Here is a 17,013-nt window from a genome sequence, read left to right as displayed (position 1 = left end):
GTATGTGTGATACGAATCAAGAAAAACAATAGAGACCGTCAGGAAAATTCCACTGTGGCTGCATATGAAGACAAGGGTACAGTACTGTCAACACTGCGCATATCAGCAGCTCATACCTGTCATACCTCCACTACTCTTTTGTCACTTAGTGGGAATACCAACCAAACAAGAAGAGCTACGCAGCTCAACCTCTTCTTACTGCTCTATCTTACTTACTCACTGCTCATGTGTGCATTTTGAATATCAAAGAAAACACCCCGAGTGATTTTACAGCTACGTCCAGAATGCATTTAAATATTTCCCATTAAATATTAACAGTTAAAACATACAGAACAGAGTTTTGTTTGCTTTGTGAAACAACTCGCCCTGAAGGTGCTGAATGAGGGCCCCTGCAGGGACTTGCAGTATTGTTATGAAGGATGCGTAAAGCATATTATATAACATATTTTGTATTGGCTTACAAGATGAAAATGAACACACTGCTGGTTTTCCTAACTAGAAAAAAACACCTGTTAAAAATGTCCCATCTGCTTGTTTCTGTGAGAAGTGGATGTTTTTATGCACCAATAATAATTCTGTAAAAAAAAAAAAAATTCCCACAGAGTTCCTCTGTAGTGCAACTTAACCAGCATGACAAGAGGAGATCTAAATATAACTTGTAGCACATTAATGCAATACCTGGTGCAAATTGAAATGTAGTAAATGCTGACGCCATGATTCATTATTGAGCTGCCAAACAAATTAGATCTATTCAGGAAACCATGCAGGGCAAAAACATGTGGTTGTAAAACTTTATTGCCATAGAAAAATGAAAACAAACGACGTAGGCAGCCTCTCACACAAACTCATGATTTGGACATTAGTCTTTACAGCTCAGTGGAGACTTCTCAGTAATGGTCCATTTACACAATTTAACAGTGTGCTGCTTACACAAATGAAGAATTTTGACAAAGCCCTCTATTCAGGGTAAGTCAACAAACGGTCCAGTGAGCGCTCAAAAGCACCTGCGAAATAAACCAAGGGCCTCACGTTCATTAATGAGCTAAAAAAAAAAACCCCTGCTGTTGTTGATGCCGGAAACTCAGAGCATTAATGTTTCCTTGTTGTGACTCAGCTGACACGGCCGCTTTGTGTTTGTGACCCACTTCTTCCTCGACCCATGTGTCTGTCCCATTGTGAATGTCTGTCATTCACAATTTACCGAATGTCTTGTGTCAAATCTGGTAGAAATTCAGTGCTGATAGCTGTGTGGGCACTGTTAAAAATGCCATATCAAGCTACCAGCAGAAACATTTTCACAACAATTTTTCACATTGTGAAAGACAGACTAGAGACATGTGGCTGTTTATGTGCTGAATTGGTACCAAACAGCTACATTTTCAACACTTTTCCTCTTTTATTTTTATGCAATTTCAAAACTTTCGACGTCATTTCTCCTCCTACTTCTAACCCTGCCCTGAGAGAAGGACGGAGTGTACCCCTGTACTTTTTTTTATTTTTGCCAACTGTCCCGTGAGTGTTGGTATTCACTTCAGCCCAGCTCCTCTTTTGTTTTGCCCTGCTTGCGGGGCATCTTCTTGCTGCTGCTGTCCTCCAGCTCTTTGCTCTTGTAGTAGTGAGGAGCCACTTCAAGCAGCCAGCCGCTCTCAATCTCAATCACCTGTGTGTGGGGGAAGAGAGATTGATAAATATGTCAACACAGAGCGGGATGCAGGTTAAATATTGTACAAAACCACTTGTCACACTTCCTCATTATGTGCTGTATCATTCTCACGTGCAGTTATTCTGAGGAAGCCTTTATATTAGACTCAATAAAAGGTGATTGTTTATCACAGATTAAACAATGACCACAACTTTTTCTGTTTGATGATTATCTTCTGAAAAACATACAACTACTTCCTATATTCTCTTGACACTGCAAATATTAGAGAGAAATTTAGAAAAAGTATCACATGAGAGCAGGCAGACCTGTCTCATGAACTCCTTGGTGGTGAAAACCAGCTCGTGGTAGATCAGCCAGCGCGGCTGCTCCTCGAACAGAGAGCTGTTGGGATGGACGTAGACCGTCTGCTGGTGCTTCACTGTCTTGTAGCCGCCTTTACTCAGTCGTGCCGTGTGATAAAAATATCCTGCTGTCACCGCCTGGGAGAGGGACAAGAATGAGGGGACAGGGGGTTTATAAGTCAACCGATTTATCGCCATGCAGGCTAGAAATCAACGTGACCACAGTAGCGTTATAGGACAAAGAGAAACGCAAGCATAAAGAGCGATACAAGAACATGCAAAGCAAAAGATTAATGGATGTGTGGGATAAAAACCCAATTATACTGGTAATAGGGCCTATTTTTAGTCCTTATAGACAACTGCATTGCAGGGAGTTTCATTGTCTGATATGTAATAATAATAACAATGATAATAATAATGATAATAATAAGCCCCTTGCATAAATGGAGCTGAACCACCATGGCAAGTAACAGACGCTCCAACAGGTGTTTTTGAAACATGTATTCCAAGAAAAATAAAATGACATAGTTTCAGCGGATACATTTTGAACTCCAGGAAATACATCTGTAAAGAATCACATAGGAAATGATTCATATAATATTAGAGAGGTATATGAGGTATATGGTTGACTCAACATAATGATGACTGGTCCATACGGGCTAAAGTCACACAACACAGTATGAATAATGCACCTTGTTTACTCGAAAAGAAGGTGGGTAAGGGAGGAGTGGAGTCAGACTAAAGATCATTTCATCATAAATTGTTTTTCCATGAAAAATTAGTCATAAAGCAGTAAGAGTAACTGATGATATCTTACTGATAGGCTTCCTAAGTATATAAAACACAATGATAAAGCAGAAACATATTATTATTGAGCACAAGTGTCTTGTTCAAGGGAACTACTGCAGGGCACTAGAAGCAGAAAAAGCAGATAATTCACATGGAAGTATAACAATTTATTAAAAAGTTGAGGTACCGTTTCAATCCCATCCCAAAGGTAGGTTTCATGTAGGATTACCAAACAGATACCATCCGAGTACCACTCCTAACAGTCAGATCTGCTTTTCCAATCATCTTTCCACAGATGGATATAAACTGTTCACACCTGTTTATCTAGGCCCGTTGGTGCTGGGTGTGTTCACAAAAGTAATACTTATAAGGACAACATGACACCGAAATACAGCTGACAGAAATCTGTCGCACACTCGTCATGTGACGTACATGGGAAAAGTAAATCTACATCTGTCTATCATTTCCCCTGATATTAAATTAACATTTTAAAATAACTAATTTATCGTGTTTATGTTTGCATGTAAGCATGCAGCCAATCAAGTGCCTCCTGGCTCAAAACACGAAATACAACCATGAATAAAGCCAGATTATTGAGGGTTTCATTCATAATAACTCAATAAATCAAGGGATTGTTTTCACCTATTTAGTGGCTGTTGGACGCAGGCAAGGGCAGTATCTAATGGGAAAAGGTGTAACCCAACAAATAAAACAAACGCCCTTGCTTATCTCAAGTGGTTTAGGGGTGCGTTCACAATACACATGGACCCTGACATAAGAGGGCTGATAGCTCAAACAGAAGGCTGTTTTACAGCTTCTGTTCTGCAGTGATTAACAGTTTTCCGCTCAGGTTTTCTAGCACAGTTTAAATTTTCAGAACTACCTTCTTTTTGAGAGCCCAGTATGTTGATAAAACATTTTGTGCCAACCAGCATCCACCCAGCTGAAGAGAAAAATAACACTTGACCTTTCACCTATACTCATGTTGACAGTAGCCTGTCAAAGCTAAACTGAGCAGCCTTTTGTCTTGAGGTCTTCAGTGAATCTTGAGTCCTGCCCTGGTTCAAAACATGTGTCACTAATCTTGAGTTGTTTACCTGGAACCAGTTTTTACCCTGAGGTTGTTAACAGTATTCTGTACAGTCATCGCAGAAAAAGAAAACGTTGAATGTAAGTGATGTTCATTTCATCTTCACGGTGTCTTTTTTAATTTTTCAGTGGGTCTTCCCTGCCACAGGTTGAACTCTTCAGTGCTTTTATTTTTTCACAATCAATTAATTGTTTAGTCTATAAAGCATGAGAACAGTGAAAACGCCCATCAACATTTCCTAAAGCAGAATGCAACATCTTGAGATGTCTTGTTTTGTCTTACCAACAGTCCAAAACTCCCAAAAATTCAATTTACTATGATGAAAAACCCAGTTTTTGGAGCACTGACCTTGCGAATCGGCACGCTGTCTCCCTGGGAGCTGACCACCTCCACCTCAATGCGATCCATCAGACCCTCTAGCTGGTCCCTGACGTCCCGGGCTCTTCTCATGGAGCGGAACTGGATGAAGTTCTCATAGCACCACTGTGTAGAGTAGCCACTTTCCACCCACTGAGACAGAAAGACATGAACACCATAGTTAGCACAATACCCAAGTTCTAGGTAGAAGTAAGCTATAAACCACAGCTGTAGAAGAATTTCATCTGGACAAAATGCAGCAAATTAATAGTTTTTAAGTCATTATTCATTCATATCACCATGAAAATATTTAGAGCTGCAACGATTAGTCGATTAATCAATTGACAGAATATGAATAGCCAACTATTATAATCAATTAATTGTTTGGGAGCCCAGATTTTCTGATTTCAGTTCCTCAAATGTAAAACTGTTCTGGTTTATTTAGTCTTCTGTGGTAATAAACAAAGTATCTTTGGGTTATGGACTGTTCATCCAGACAAAAGAAGGCATTTGAGAACATCTCTTTGGGCTTTGGGAAACAAAGAGACATTTTTCACCATTTAATAGACCAAACAACTAATCGATTCATCGAGAAAATAATCATCAGTTTAATCAATAATAAAAATAATTGTGAGTTGCAGCCCTAAAGATATCCATCCTGTCCTTTTAATATTAGCCTTGCAAATAAGTTACAGGTTATTATAGTTCAAATGTCACTGTTGAGCAGGTCTACTCTGAAAAGAAACAGATGTCAAACACAGATTTTACTGTGCATACACCGAAGCATTTGCATACCAGGTCACAGAAAACCTGAAATATGGTGGTTGGCTGTTACATGAACACTAATGCAATTCACCACAGTGAGCCAAGCAACAAATCCTACCTCATAATAATAATAATGTTCAGTTTGTGTTGAGACTATGTCAGAGACATGGTCATTTTTTAGGTCATAGTTGGTGGGCGTTGTTGTATTTCATTATATTAAAAGGATTCATGCGAACTCATGTTGGTAAAAATATTAGCAACATCTCTTAATAAATTTTAATACAGCAGCATCCCTGCTTATAACGGCCTAAAAAATGTATGTAGAGTTCAATAAAGATCTCTCACAATGTCAACAAAAATATAACTTACAATAATATAACTTAACAATGAATCTATTGCAAGTTTATTAGACTGCATTCGATTGCACAGGTCATTAACTGGTCACTCAGAGCTGAGAATGTTTTAATAATACACAAACGGCTGCTCGTCTGTTGTCCACATGCAGGTACCTGCGTGTAGACATTGAGCAGCACCAGGTGGTCTCCCCCCGGCACCACAAAGTTCATCCTGGCGTTGTCAGCATGCACCACCTTGTCTTTGGGCCGGTAGAAAATAGAGTTGTTCACCGACAGCATGGCCGCTATGGACAGCACTTCCTCCGAACACTTGTACCTAAAGAAGGCAGAGATGTAAAAATGAAATGAAACATGGAGTGACATAGAGAATGAAGCCTGAATTATACTTTCTGCAAAGAAACTGAAGTGACTGTTCCATTAAGGAAACACTAGATCACTGTAATGTAATGCAACTAAAGATTATTTCCATTTTCGATTCATCTGTCAGTTGTTTTCTCTCGATTCATCGTACGGTCTATGAAATGCTTCATACAGTAATTCAGCTGGTAATGCGGCTCATCGAATGCACACATAGTGAAGGCTTACGCTAGTATCAGGATGGAGACTTACTGCTCAGAGGCCAGGATCATCTTGCTCAGCATGGGATCCACCGGCAGCTCAGCCATCCTGCGACCCAGCTGAACCCCAAAAAAAATAACAAGAACACCAAGTGATGATTCATGAATAAGAGTTTATCCATTTAATAAACAATCATGTGTACTACTTCGCAATGATCAGCCAAACTTAGTCATACATTGTTGATAATCACAGATTAACCAGACTAGCTTAGTAATCACAGCTCTAAATTGTAAATACCACGAGTCATCTCTTCTGTTTATCAGCACTTTTAATCAAGGAAGTGAGTGACAATTTGGCGCTGGAGGGCATGTCACAGCATCAGAAGCATCAGGTATGCACAGTGCCTCATGCAAATATGCAGACCAACCAAGTGAAGATGAACACAGATTATGCTTGTCAAATAAAAGGATTACGTATCTCTTTCCTGTGATTAAAGTTAGGAATGTAAAACATCTTCGCATTACTTAAGCTTCACTGTTTACTTATGACCCTCTATTGTGAAGAGGATGGAGTGTGTGGAATGATTAATCCACCGCTTTTTGTATGTGTTTGATTGTATAATAACTTAACATCTACAAGATTCTTAGAGACATCTGGATTCCGGCAACTCTAAGCTAAATATGTGAAATACGTGGAGCGTATTGATCCACTGGCAATTGACAAATCACGAGGAGGTTTCCTTCAAACTATACTTTCAAATGTGAATTATTGTATTTCTGTTTGTCCAACTACCTTTGTGAGTTCTCCCAGGTGGTTGAGTGCTCCAAGGGCATAGAGCTGCTCCAGCGCCAAAACCAGAGTCTCATGAGGAGGTGGGTCCATGAAGTCAAAGTGAATGAGGTCATTGATGCCTGCAGGCAGATAAGTATTAGCCTGAAATCAAAACCATCTAAGAGTGACCTACTCTATTCCACCTTTTTGACTGAGTGTATGAAATGACATCATCTAATCTGTTAAACAGGACTTCCTCACCTAAACTCTTGAGCAGCAGGACGACATTCCCCAGGTTGGTCCTCTGGATCTCAGGCACAGTTGTTTCTTCCATCTCATGTTTAAAGGCCCAGGCTGTGTAAAGCCTGAAACATTTCCCAGCAGCCACTCTGCCTGCGCGGCCTGCTCTCTGGTTGGCCGAAGCCTGAAACAGAAACACGCAGCATGAGTTGGGCAAAACAGTTTGAAACCACTGCAGAGGCTAAGAATGCACACTCAGGGCTAACTGTTAACTGGCTTTATACAACATGACAGCTTCTAGCCTCGACCTGTTGGTGAATTATGGCGCTCTGAAAATATGTGTGGTCACTACACTTCTGGATACACTGACTTGCTGCCTGTTAAACATTAAGAAGACCAGTGAGCAGTTACCCGAGAGCAGGGCGTGACGATGAGTGACTCCATGCCGGTGCGGGCGTTGTAACTCTTCTGTTTGCAGAAGCCTGGGTCAATGACATAGATGATGCCATCTATGGTCAGGGAGGTTTCTGCTATATTCGTAGCCACCACCACCTTGGATTAATAGTGAGAGAGCACAGAGTGCAAAGAGATAAAGTGAGTAAGAGATAAAGCACTGCACAAACAAAGAAGAACAAAGATTAAATCCAGCAGTGAAACAGCAGAATCAAAGATGTGATAAAAACTACATAACAAGGCATTAAAAAGGGAAGTTGTGGTTTACTTCAACCTGATGTGTTTCTCATAAATGTGGCTGTTGTGGCTCTATGGGTTATGCCATTGTCTATTATAGAGATTCATGGTAATGAGAACTTGTACAAAACAACGTACATGGGGGAAAATGGCTGAGACTCCTATAGCTTTCCAAATAGATTTTTACGTGAATCATTTCAAATGTTTGTCTCTGAGTCAGACGGAAAGTAAACACAGAAACGAGCCGCTTGTAGCAGCCATTATTATCCAGGGCAACCTGCCGGCTAACCTACGTACCCACATATTCATCCGCACACACTGGTTTGTTTACTGTTATGTATGAGGCTGACTTTCACCGTGGTTAGACTGTAATGAAACTAAAAAACAAAGCGCTATGACGGATTATCCAGTGGACTATTATAAGGATGATTGTGAGTCAGTGCACTTTAATGACCAACCATATTTATTTGAACCGGAGTCCACAGAGAGGAGCTAAAACAAATGGAAGAGGAAAAAAACGAAGAATGGAGGCAGAAAGGCAACGGGACCGTCAGGAAAGACAGCGTTCGGTGCCCTGCTGAGTGAACACAAAAACTTCTGCTGCAGAGTGGGACCTCCTGAAGCCAGGCTCAGAAAATCTACACGTGCCCACAGATGTAAGTGATCTCAGCTGTGTTGTTCCTGCAAATAAATTTTTTGCAGCACTTATCAACACTGTCCTAGAGACTCTTTCACCTCTACAAAATAAACTGGAAGAAAAAAACGAGTCCAGCTGGACCAAAGAGTCAGAGAGTGCAAAGTTAGCATGACACATCGAACAATGGCCACATTTATGGGAAATACATCAGGCTGAAATAAATCGGGACTTCCTTTAATCTGTCAAACAGCGTTACTAGGATACTGTAAGTCTCTCTATTCAGTCTCATTGTGCTACAGCAGCCTCTAATGGTGAGTAATTGCATGGACATTTAATCTGGGTAAGTCTGAAAAGGCTCTTGCTCACGACACAACTGATACAGTAAACAGATAGCATAGAGTTAAAGTCTTTGTTGTGTCTCTCAAAGTAATAAACTTGAAGGAACTGCACTGGAGCAAAGCCAGAAAGAAGGAAAGCTTTGTTGTCATATGCAAGTGGCCACTTCATGTTTGCCAAGTTGAAATATTAACCCTGCAACCTCCAGGGTGGTTGTGTATATATGGTCAACAATAGCAGTTTTCCAAGTATTCTGCACAGAAATAAGACTTTGTCTCACCTTACGGGCACCGGGCGGAGTAGGGTTGAAGATCTTTGCCTGCATGTCTGACGGCAGGTTGGCGTAGATCGGCAGCACCAGCAGCTCTGCGATCTTCGATCCAAGCCGCCTGCATCTTTCCTGGAGAAGCTCACAACACGCCTCAATCTCTTCCTGCAAGACAAACACACACACACATTTGGGATTTTTGAACCTCTTGACAAAAATCTTGAAGAATCCCATGCCTGATATAAACTACTATACCTGTCCAGTGAGGAAGACCAGAACGTCTCCAGGAGCCTGGGTGACGTGGATCTGTAGCACTGACACCACACATGCCTCCAAGTAGTCTGCCTCAGGAGCCTTGACAACACAACATACAGATAGTCGCATCAACAGAAAAGTTTTATTTTAGGGGTAGAGGTTGTCTGTGCTCGTTTGAGGCTTGTTTGAGAGCAAAATATGTTTAGCTATTTATTTATTTAGCTTAGCTAAACCAGCAATCTTGTAAACATTTAGCTAAAAACACTTAGTTGTAAGTCTAAAGAACTTGGAAAATAGTATTTTAACTCACTACACAAAAGTTTAAAAACATTTTATCTCCGTCCTTTTTTGTGGAGATCCTTCTTGCCCTATCTAAAGTCCGAGGGTGTCATGTGTCATACAGATTGTAAAGCCCTCTGAGACAAACTTGTGGTTATGCGCTTTGTAAATTAAGTTGACTAGAGCTGCATTAATTGATGGTGATTAACTATTTTGATAATCATAATATAATGATAATTATTTAAGAAAAAGGACGTCACCTTGAGAGAAAATGACATTTTCCACCATTTTCTGACATTTTATAGACAAAAAGAGAAATAATCGACAGATTAACTGATAATGAAAATAATTTTAGGTTGCAGCATAAAACTTTGACATACATAGTGTATAATACAGATTTTCATTCTTCCTCTTAAAACATGAATAATGATGATACCATACTGACACCCAAAGAGAAACTCGTCTTGCCTCGTGCCCCCTCCTGACTGCTGATAGGTCAAAGGTCAGTATCCTCTATAGAACAGTGTCCTGGAGTATGGTGGACTTTAAACCCAGGTCCTCCAGTTCAAGGACGATGTCCATTCTCACTACAGCTTCTGTTATTGTTTATTCCTTTTTTGTAACAATACTAGTTTGTATAAATGAGTGATGAACACAAAATGAATTATTTTGAAGTGATGTGTTCTTTTGAAGGAGCTCTGTAATTTCTCATACACTGCTTTTATAATCCTGTCCTTTCTCCATCAAGCAGCAACCATAAACCTTCAAGTTCTTACATTAAATGCCTGCACACAGAATGTGACCTGTATGAATAAATTAATTAAATTCATTATGGATCTGTACAACACGGTAGTTCCTACTTTAGTGTAGAAGATATCGACGGGGAATCTCCTGCCAGGGATCCTGAAGACGGGTGCGTCGTCAAAGAAGCAAGAGAAGCGCTCGGTGTCCAGAGTGGCGCTGGCCACCAGCACCTTCAAGTCTGGTCTGAACCTGGCGATGTCCTTAATCAAGCCGAACAGGATGTCTGTGTGGAGCGTTCGCTCGTGGGCTTCATCTATGATGATCACACTAAAGGGAGACAGGATAATGACTATTGCAATAATGTCAAGTTAATGTAAAACTCCAAGACTAATATGTGAAAGTTAGTCCTGTGGTGAATCTATCAGCAGCAACATTATCATTTCTTGATCATAGAAACACAGAGCATGCAGAGACAGAAGTGATGGCTAAAAAAAAAATTAGACACTGGGAGAGAATTACTGTAAAAGTGTATAGATTATTCAAAGACACCAGAGTCAAACTGAAGGATGAAAGCGTGATGAGATCAAGAACACAAAAAGCAAGAACAAAAATAAAGAAACACAAATCTCCCAGTCAGTCAATAAGTGCATTGGCATGATAATATTTTAATGGTTATTTTTAATTTATCTGCATGAATTAAAGAGAAACTTCCAGTTAATGGTTCCACTAAGTATTACCTGTAACTGGCCAGGTCGGGCTCTGTGAGAAACTCTCGGAGCAGCATGCCGTCTGTCATGTACTTGAGCACCGTTCTCTCTGATGTGCAGTCCTCAAAGCGGATACTGTAACCCACCTGGATGAAGCAATAGTGAATATGAAGAATCAAGAATTTTTAATCACATCAAATAATAGTTTTAAAAGTACTTGTGTTTAAAAGAGAAAAAAAAAAGGATAACATACACAGAGATCAATAAAGAATTCAAGAAAAGATGTTAAATACTTAATAACCTCAGCACACAAAAACATTATTGTAATTATTGTTCAGATCTTAAATTGAATCATTCAGCCTTAAAATTAACAATATTGTTTTTGTAATAAAGTGGAAATGACACAATACCAGTGTGAAAATGGGCCAAACTCACCTCATTACCAAGCTTGACGCTCATTTCCTGTGCCACTCTGGCAGCCACCGACATTGCTGCCACTCTGCGAGGCTGCGTACATCCGATCTTCATGCCTCCTTTAGTGTATCCCTGAGAGAGGAATTACAGGTTTAAGGGTCAGATCCGCCAAATCAAATAAATTAATTTTCCACAATTACCACTGATGGTATTTTGCCATGCAGATGATTTAGTTCTGTTCTGCCACCATGCTTAAACAGTGAGGAGAATCATAATTTCCTTTGTGCTTGATATTGAAAAATGACATTTCAAAAACTCGACAGCAACGAGATTTTACAGAAACTCCAAATCCTGGTTACTCAGATCTCGATGGCAACTAGAGGGAACGTTAAGTGTTGTATGTTTCAGTTTCACATGCTCAGATATAGCTTTAAACCTGCATTAAAACTGAATTTTTGGCCACTTGGGGGTAGTAGAAACAAGTCGTGAACACAACATTGATATATTTACCTTTTAGGTTGACATGCTGAACTTGTTAGCAAACAGTTCCACATCCAGCAGTTACAGAGCAACATTATCATTTATTTGGAGTTGTGTTTCTATCCACCTGGTGAAAGTAAGTCCGATATTCGCTCTCCTTTTAGTTCTGTTTTTTTTTATTTCTATCAACTCCTGAGGGAAAATATCTGGCTCTTTAGCTGCTAAATGCTCCACTATGTTCACCAATTAGTAGCTAACCGTGTCTGTTTGCCGTTTGATGCTGAGCAGGTAGTGTACAGTGGGTTTTTAGAGCTTTTTCTCTGAAAACAGCTGCCTGCTGCAGCCAAAATGAGCAGTGAGAGTGAACCGGAAGAAGTAAAGTAGCAGCCGGATAGCTAAACAATAAGCTGAAACTCACAATGAAGTTCCGTAAAGCTGAAGGGAACTGCTGATGATTCTCTGCAGGTTCATCACATTACATACTGTCCTTTCATACATTGTTATTATGACAAATAACTATTATAGCCGCTTTCAGTCTTACTGATTTCCAATACCAATAATCAAAATATCAAAAGGATCATGTAAAGTTTGAGGAAAAAAGGAGATTCTATGTGAGGTCCACTTGCAAGCCAAATAAATGATTGGAGGAGAAATTATCCCAAGAGATGTAAAGCTGTTTCAACTGACTTGAATTTTGTTTACTTTCTCCTCGTCACTAGGGAGTCATGCTCATACTAGTCACGGTTCTGTATGTGATATATCAACATGCGAGTATACCGGGCCATTCGATTCTGTACTCACATCTTCCAGGAGGTACTGTGGGATCTGGGTGGTCTTGCCGGAGCCTGTCTCCCCCTCAATGACCAGGATCTGGTGCTCGTGGATGGCAGCTAGCAGGTCCTCTCTGTAGGGGAAGATGGGCAAGCTGCGTCGGACCTCCTGCATGGACTGCTTCTTCATCTCTGCCTGGGAGAGTGCTGGAGCCTCCTGATCCTGAACACAACAGGAGTTCACTTACATTTCAGCTTTTTTTTTAGAATTAGATGATCTTTTTCAGAGTGATATTCAATGGGTAAGCAAAAATAAGATTCAATTGTGACATAAATAATGATGAAAAAGTAAAATGTACCAAATAAACCCCACCTGTTCCGTTCGAGTTCCTTTCATGGTAATGGCGGTGCTGACAAAGTTGATCATCTCGTCTTCCTCCAGGATCAGCTGGTACTTTTCCTGCTCCTGCCTCATCCCTTGCTCTCGCTCCTTTCTGGCCCCGAAGCTGAGGGAGGCTGTCTTCAGCCTCTCCTCCTCCCAGCGGCCTTGCTCTCCTCCCAGCTCCAAGGGAGTTTCCTCCAGCTCCAGGTCCCTCTGGGGCACCTCCTGGTCAGCGCGGAGGGAGAAAGGGGAAGAGGATGAAGAAAGAAAAGGTGAGAAACAGACGGAGGAGGCAGTAAAAAGAGCAAAAAAAAAAAGACAGAAATGCTGTCCTACCTTGCTTCTATTCTCTTCCGGCATATAATATCTGTTCTTCCTCTCCTCATGTTCCTTGGCACCAGCCTTTTTGTAATCTTTAGCTAGGTCGCGAAGGGTGCGTTTGTATTCCAACTCCTTTCTCTCCCTCTCAGTCAGCTCGTCTGTAGTGAAAAGGTACTCCTCATCAGCGATTTCTGCCTCCAGGTCCTCAAGCTTCTCTGCCTCTCTCTTCTTTAGATAATCCCAGCGAGAGCGTTTCCTCAACTCTGGCAACTAGCAAGGGAGAAAGGAAGGCAAAGGATGAAAAAAAAACGTTATTATACAATCTTAACTGAAGCAACTGATTTTTAATATCAAAGGAATGTGTCTCTATTTCCCTACATAACTCAGAGCAAGCACTCACTATGTTCTTCTGATCCTCTTCGGCCATCTTCAGTCTCTTCTGAGCCTCCTCATAAGCCTGGAGACAAACAAACAACGTGGAAGTTGTTTACCTGCATCACATAGTGGGTCATCTTTGAAAAAAAAACGTATGAGCTGTGTTGTAACTCCACAGTCTCCCACCTTTTTGTCAGTCCTCTCTGCGATGTTGCGGGTCTTGTCTTTGTCTCTCAGTTTTACTCGCTCAGCGAACGCATCTCTTTCTTCGATATCCAGCAGTCGCTCTCTCTCTTCCGTCTCCCACTCCTCCTCTTCCTCCTCTTTCTTGACAGACTTATGGTCTGAGTTACTCCTGATATCAGAAAAATGCATCAAAACGCTGCTTTTGTACAAAATGCAGATGCCAGAGTTTTAACCGAAACAAGTAAAAGGGAGCACATCACGCCCATTTTAGTTTAGACATTGTATTGGCTCTTTGTCTCTTTTAGAATTAATTAAAATTTTTATTGCTAGTTCACGAGCCTTTGAATGGTTTAGCACTTCCACACTTCTGTTCTTTCAACCGCTGCGTCAGGTAAATCACGTACTACAGGATTAAATGTACCATCAGTTAACTTAATGGTACCTGTGATGAATATTTAAAGGTAGGAACTCCATTCTTGGAGATCAATCTTTGGTTTTTAGGGTTCTCATATTAAGGCTAAGAAAAATGTTAGAACATGTTTAACTCTATAAAACAAAGTGCACAATAAATACAATCTTGTAATTTTGCACAGAATTTGTATTTTTTACAAAAAGGTTTTTAGTTCCTAGATTCCACATATCATTTAGCAGTATCCTACAGAAAAAAAAGTTAAGTTTCTTCTTCAGTGTGCCTTTTTTTGTAACTACTATGTCTTCTTGTTTAGTAGAAATGTTCATTTTCACTGCTACAAAAGTTCTACTCCTGTTTCTACACTAACACAGTACGTCATACAAAAATGCTGTTTCTAATTGATCAATATCCTAAGAGGGTGTGTTTGATTATTCAAATTACTGTATTTACAAGGTGGGTGTAATTTTCCGTTTTAAACAGTGTTTGTTCACCCACCCAGAATAAAAATGGAGAAAAATACTACAAGACAAGCTACTCTGACAATTTTCAAACAGAACTGGATGTCAACAACATCAAACCTATATTTAAAAAGTAAACTAAAACTAAACAATCATAATGAAACCGGTACAAAAATATCTGGATCACCTTTTAGGCACTTCCTCCTCACTGGATGACTCGCTCTCCTTCTTCTGCCTGATGTGCTTCCTCTTGTTTCCTCTGTCCTTGTCTTTGCTTTTCTTCTTCCCTTTCTGCTTGTCTCTCACAGCGTCCCCATCACTGTCACTGTCCTCCAGTAAGGTGTACGTACGGTTCTTCCTATCCATTTCGATGGCTTGCCGCTCTATCGCTCGGGCTGGTTTTTCAACAACTTGCTTGCGAGGAATCTATAACACACAGCAGTAAAAGATGTAACTGCAGTAGCATCGTTAGAGGTTTCATTCCCACCGACATCTCCCCTACTGAAAATGCAAGCAACTACTGTTTTTTCTAAGGCATTTAAAATTCATGTAAATATGTTGTGGCAAGTTCAAACAAGGAATGACTATAGAATTTACCTTGTCAAAGAGTTCCTGCGCAAAGGCAATCACACTCTGGTCAATGTCAATCGTGCCCGTCTGCTGGAGACGAGTCACAAAGTCTTGAGAGCTCGATGCTTTCCGAGCAGTCCCGATCATGAATTGAGACACATATCTGTCACTCAACCCGAGGATATCGTGGAGACGGTCATTCACCCACTGCTCTAGGTTGGCCATGGTGCCTGTTCAGGAAGCAGTCACAAGAACATAGTTATCATCCAGGTGTAGATATAAGCCACATAGTTACAGAACCTGCTGCCTACAACCAAGCATCCAATGGTATTTTCATTTACATTTATCCTTGTGTAAATGTGTTTTTCTTCTTGTTCCTTTAATTGGATGTTTGTGCTTCACTGTGCAGAGTAAGACACTAAAAAGCTGTTTTCACATCCACCTGCTAAAAGTGGAAAGTTTCTCTGTGTTCACCTTAAATCTGAGTTTAAGGCATGTATCTATGAGCATGATTTGTGAAATCACACCTAGTTTGGAACCAGTCATGGTTCAGCATGCAACTTACACAACTTCAACACTTTCACAACGCCAAGTGTGATGTGGAAACGCGAAGCCTCCAGTGCACAAACACTGAACTTGGACTTTTCAGTGAAGTAGGACACATCTTTGCATATTAATAGATTCAAGTAACTAAGCTTTTTCCTAGTATATTAGACAAGAATTATTATTGGAGGCTGAGTATTTTTTATATATCTTAAAACATGCCTGGAAGGGAATGGAGTTAATGTTAGTCTGCGAGATGTTGACAAGTGAGCCAAAAAGTTCATTTCGTGCCTTTATTTGTGCCACTGTGTGCAGCTTTAGACATTCAAGTTCAATGGTACACTTGTGAGCTGTTCTGCTTAATATTTATAGTGAGGCTTAGGTTAGACTGAAAGCGTGCGAAGAACATATATCCAAAGCGTTACTAAACTTTCTTTTAGGCAAAAAACCCCATTAATCTCCACTTACCGCTTTTCAAAATGCTGAAACAACGTTGTTGTTATGGTGGAAGTCGCAGGCTTCGAGCTAGCTAACTAAGCTAACTCCAGCTACAAATAAGATGCTTACTTTGACTGTTTATAAGCTCCCAGTGAGAACACGTAGAGGTTACGAGCATCCCAATGTGACCATATTAAACTATTTGTGATTTCATTCATGACAAACCACATATAAATAAAATGATCAAAACATATTTTGCTAACTTCGCTTAACGCACGTTAACTTGGAAACGGAAATGCGTCATAAAAAAAAATCATCGAAGAAGAGCCGAGCTGCGGCAGAGGCTGCGCTTATTGCCCCCATCTGGTCATCTGGAGAACAACAACAATCATCGGCCCGGCCTTGTTCCATTGTTAGATAGCCTTTTTCAGAGACATTGCACTGAAACATAATGAGGAAAATAAAAGCAATAACACATGAGCACATTACCAAACTATTGTAAGAATATTGATGATTTTAAGGGTTGTATGCCAGGCAACATTCAATTTTCCACCTCACCCCACAGCAAGGAAACAAATAAATAAATAGCCTAACGTGCATTCGACATGAATGTGTGTTTTTCTCTGCAGAGATTGGAAAGTAAAGGCTAAATAAGTTTTTTCTTAAATTACTAAATGATACAAATTTTATGTTTACAATGAAGATTTATGTCGTCCAAGCTGGGTAAGTGTTAGGTTCACAATTTTTCAAGTCTGTCTTAAAACAACAGTCAGGACCATATGCACACTGAAAGAGGTTTTCCTCGCTGTAATCATTCC

The 17,013-nt window shown here is 40.3% G+C and overlaps 1 protein-coding gene across 1 annotated transcript; it reads right to left on the bottom strand.

Moving 5' to 3' along the window:
- Window positions 1–777: 777 nt before the first annotated feature.
- Window positions 778–16,511, bottom strand: dhx16 (DEAH (Asp-Glu-Ala-His) box polypeptide 16). The gene is made up of 21 exons (XM_044359363.1): window positions 16,226–16,511; window positions 15,242–15,444; window positions 14,832–15,070; window positions 13,775–13,943; window positions 13,614–13,670; window positions 13,229–13,483; window positions 12,884–13,117; window positions 12,542–12,733; window positions 11,282–11,392; window positions 10,877–10,992; window positions 10,256–10,466; window positions 9,117–9,215; window positions 8,874–9,026; window positions 7,342–7,482; window positions 6,952–7,114; window positions 6,712–6,830; window positions 5,971–6,038; window positions 5,515–5,677; window positions 4,232–4,393; window positions 1,969–2,142; window positions 778–1,660 (listed from the first exon to the last, which is right to left on the bottom strand). Exons 2-21 carry the CDS (start codon window positions 15,437–15,439, stop codon window positions 1,532–1,534), a joined length of 3,153 nt encoding a protein of 1,050 aa, XP_044215298.1. The 5' UTR covers window positions 15,440–15,444; window positions 16,226–16,511; the 3' UTR covers window positions 778–1,531.
- Window positions 16,512–17,013: the final 502 nt, after the last annotated feature.

Source organism: Thunnus albacares, chromosome 8, assembly GCF_914725855.1.
Source record: "Thunnus albacares chromosome 8, fThuAlb1.1, whole genome shotgun sequence".
In the NCBI taxonomy this organism is placed as follows: Eukaryota; Metazoa; Chordata; class Actinopteri; order Scombriformes; family Scombridae; genus Thunnus; species Thunnus albacares.
The sequence above is the reverse complement of the archived record's forward strand: the minus strand, read 5'-3'. Positions and strand labels throughout refer to the sequence as shown.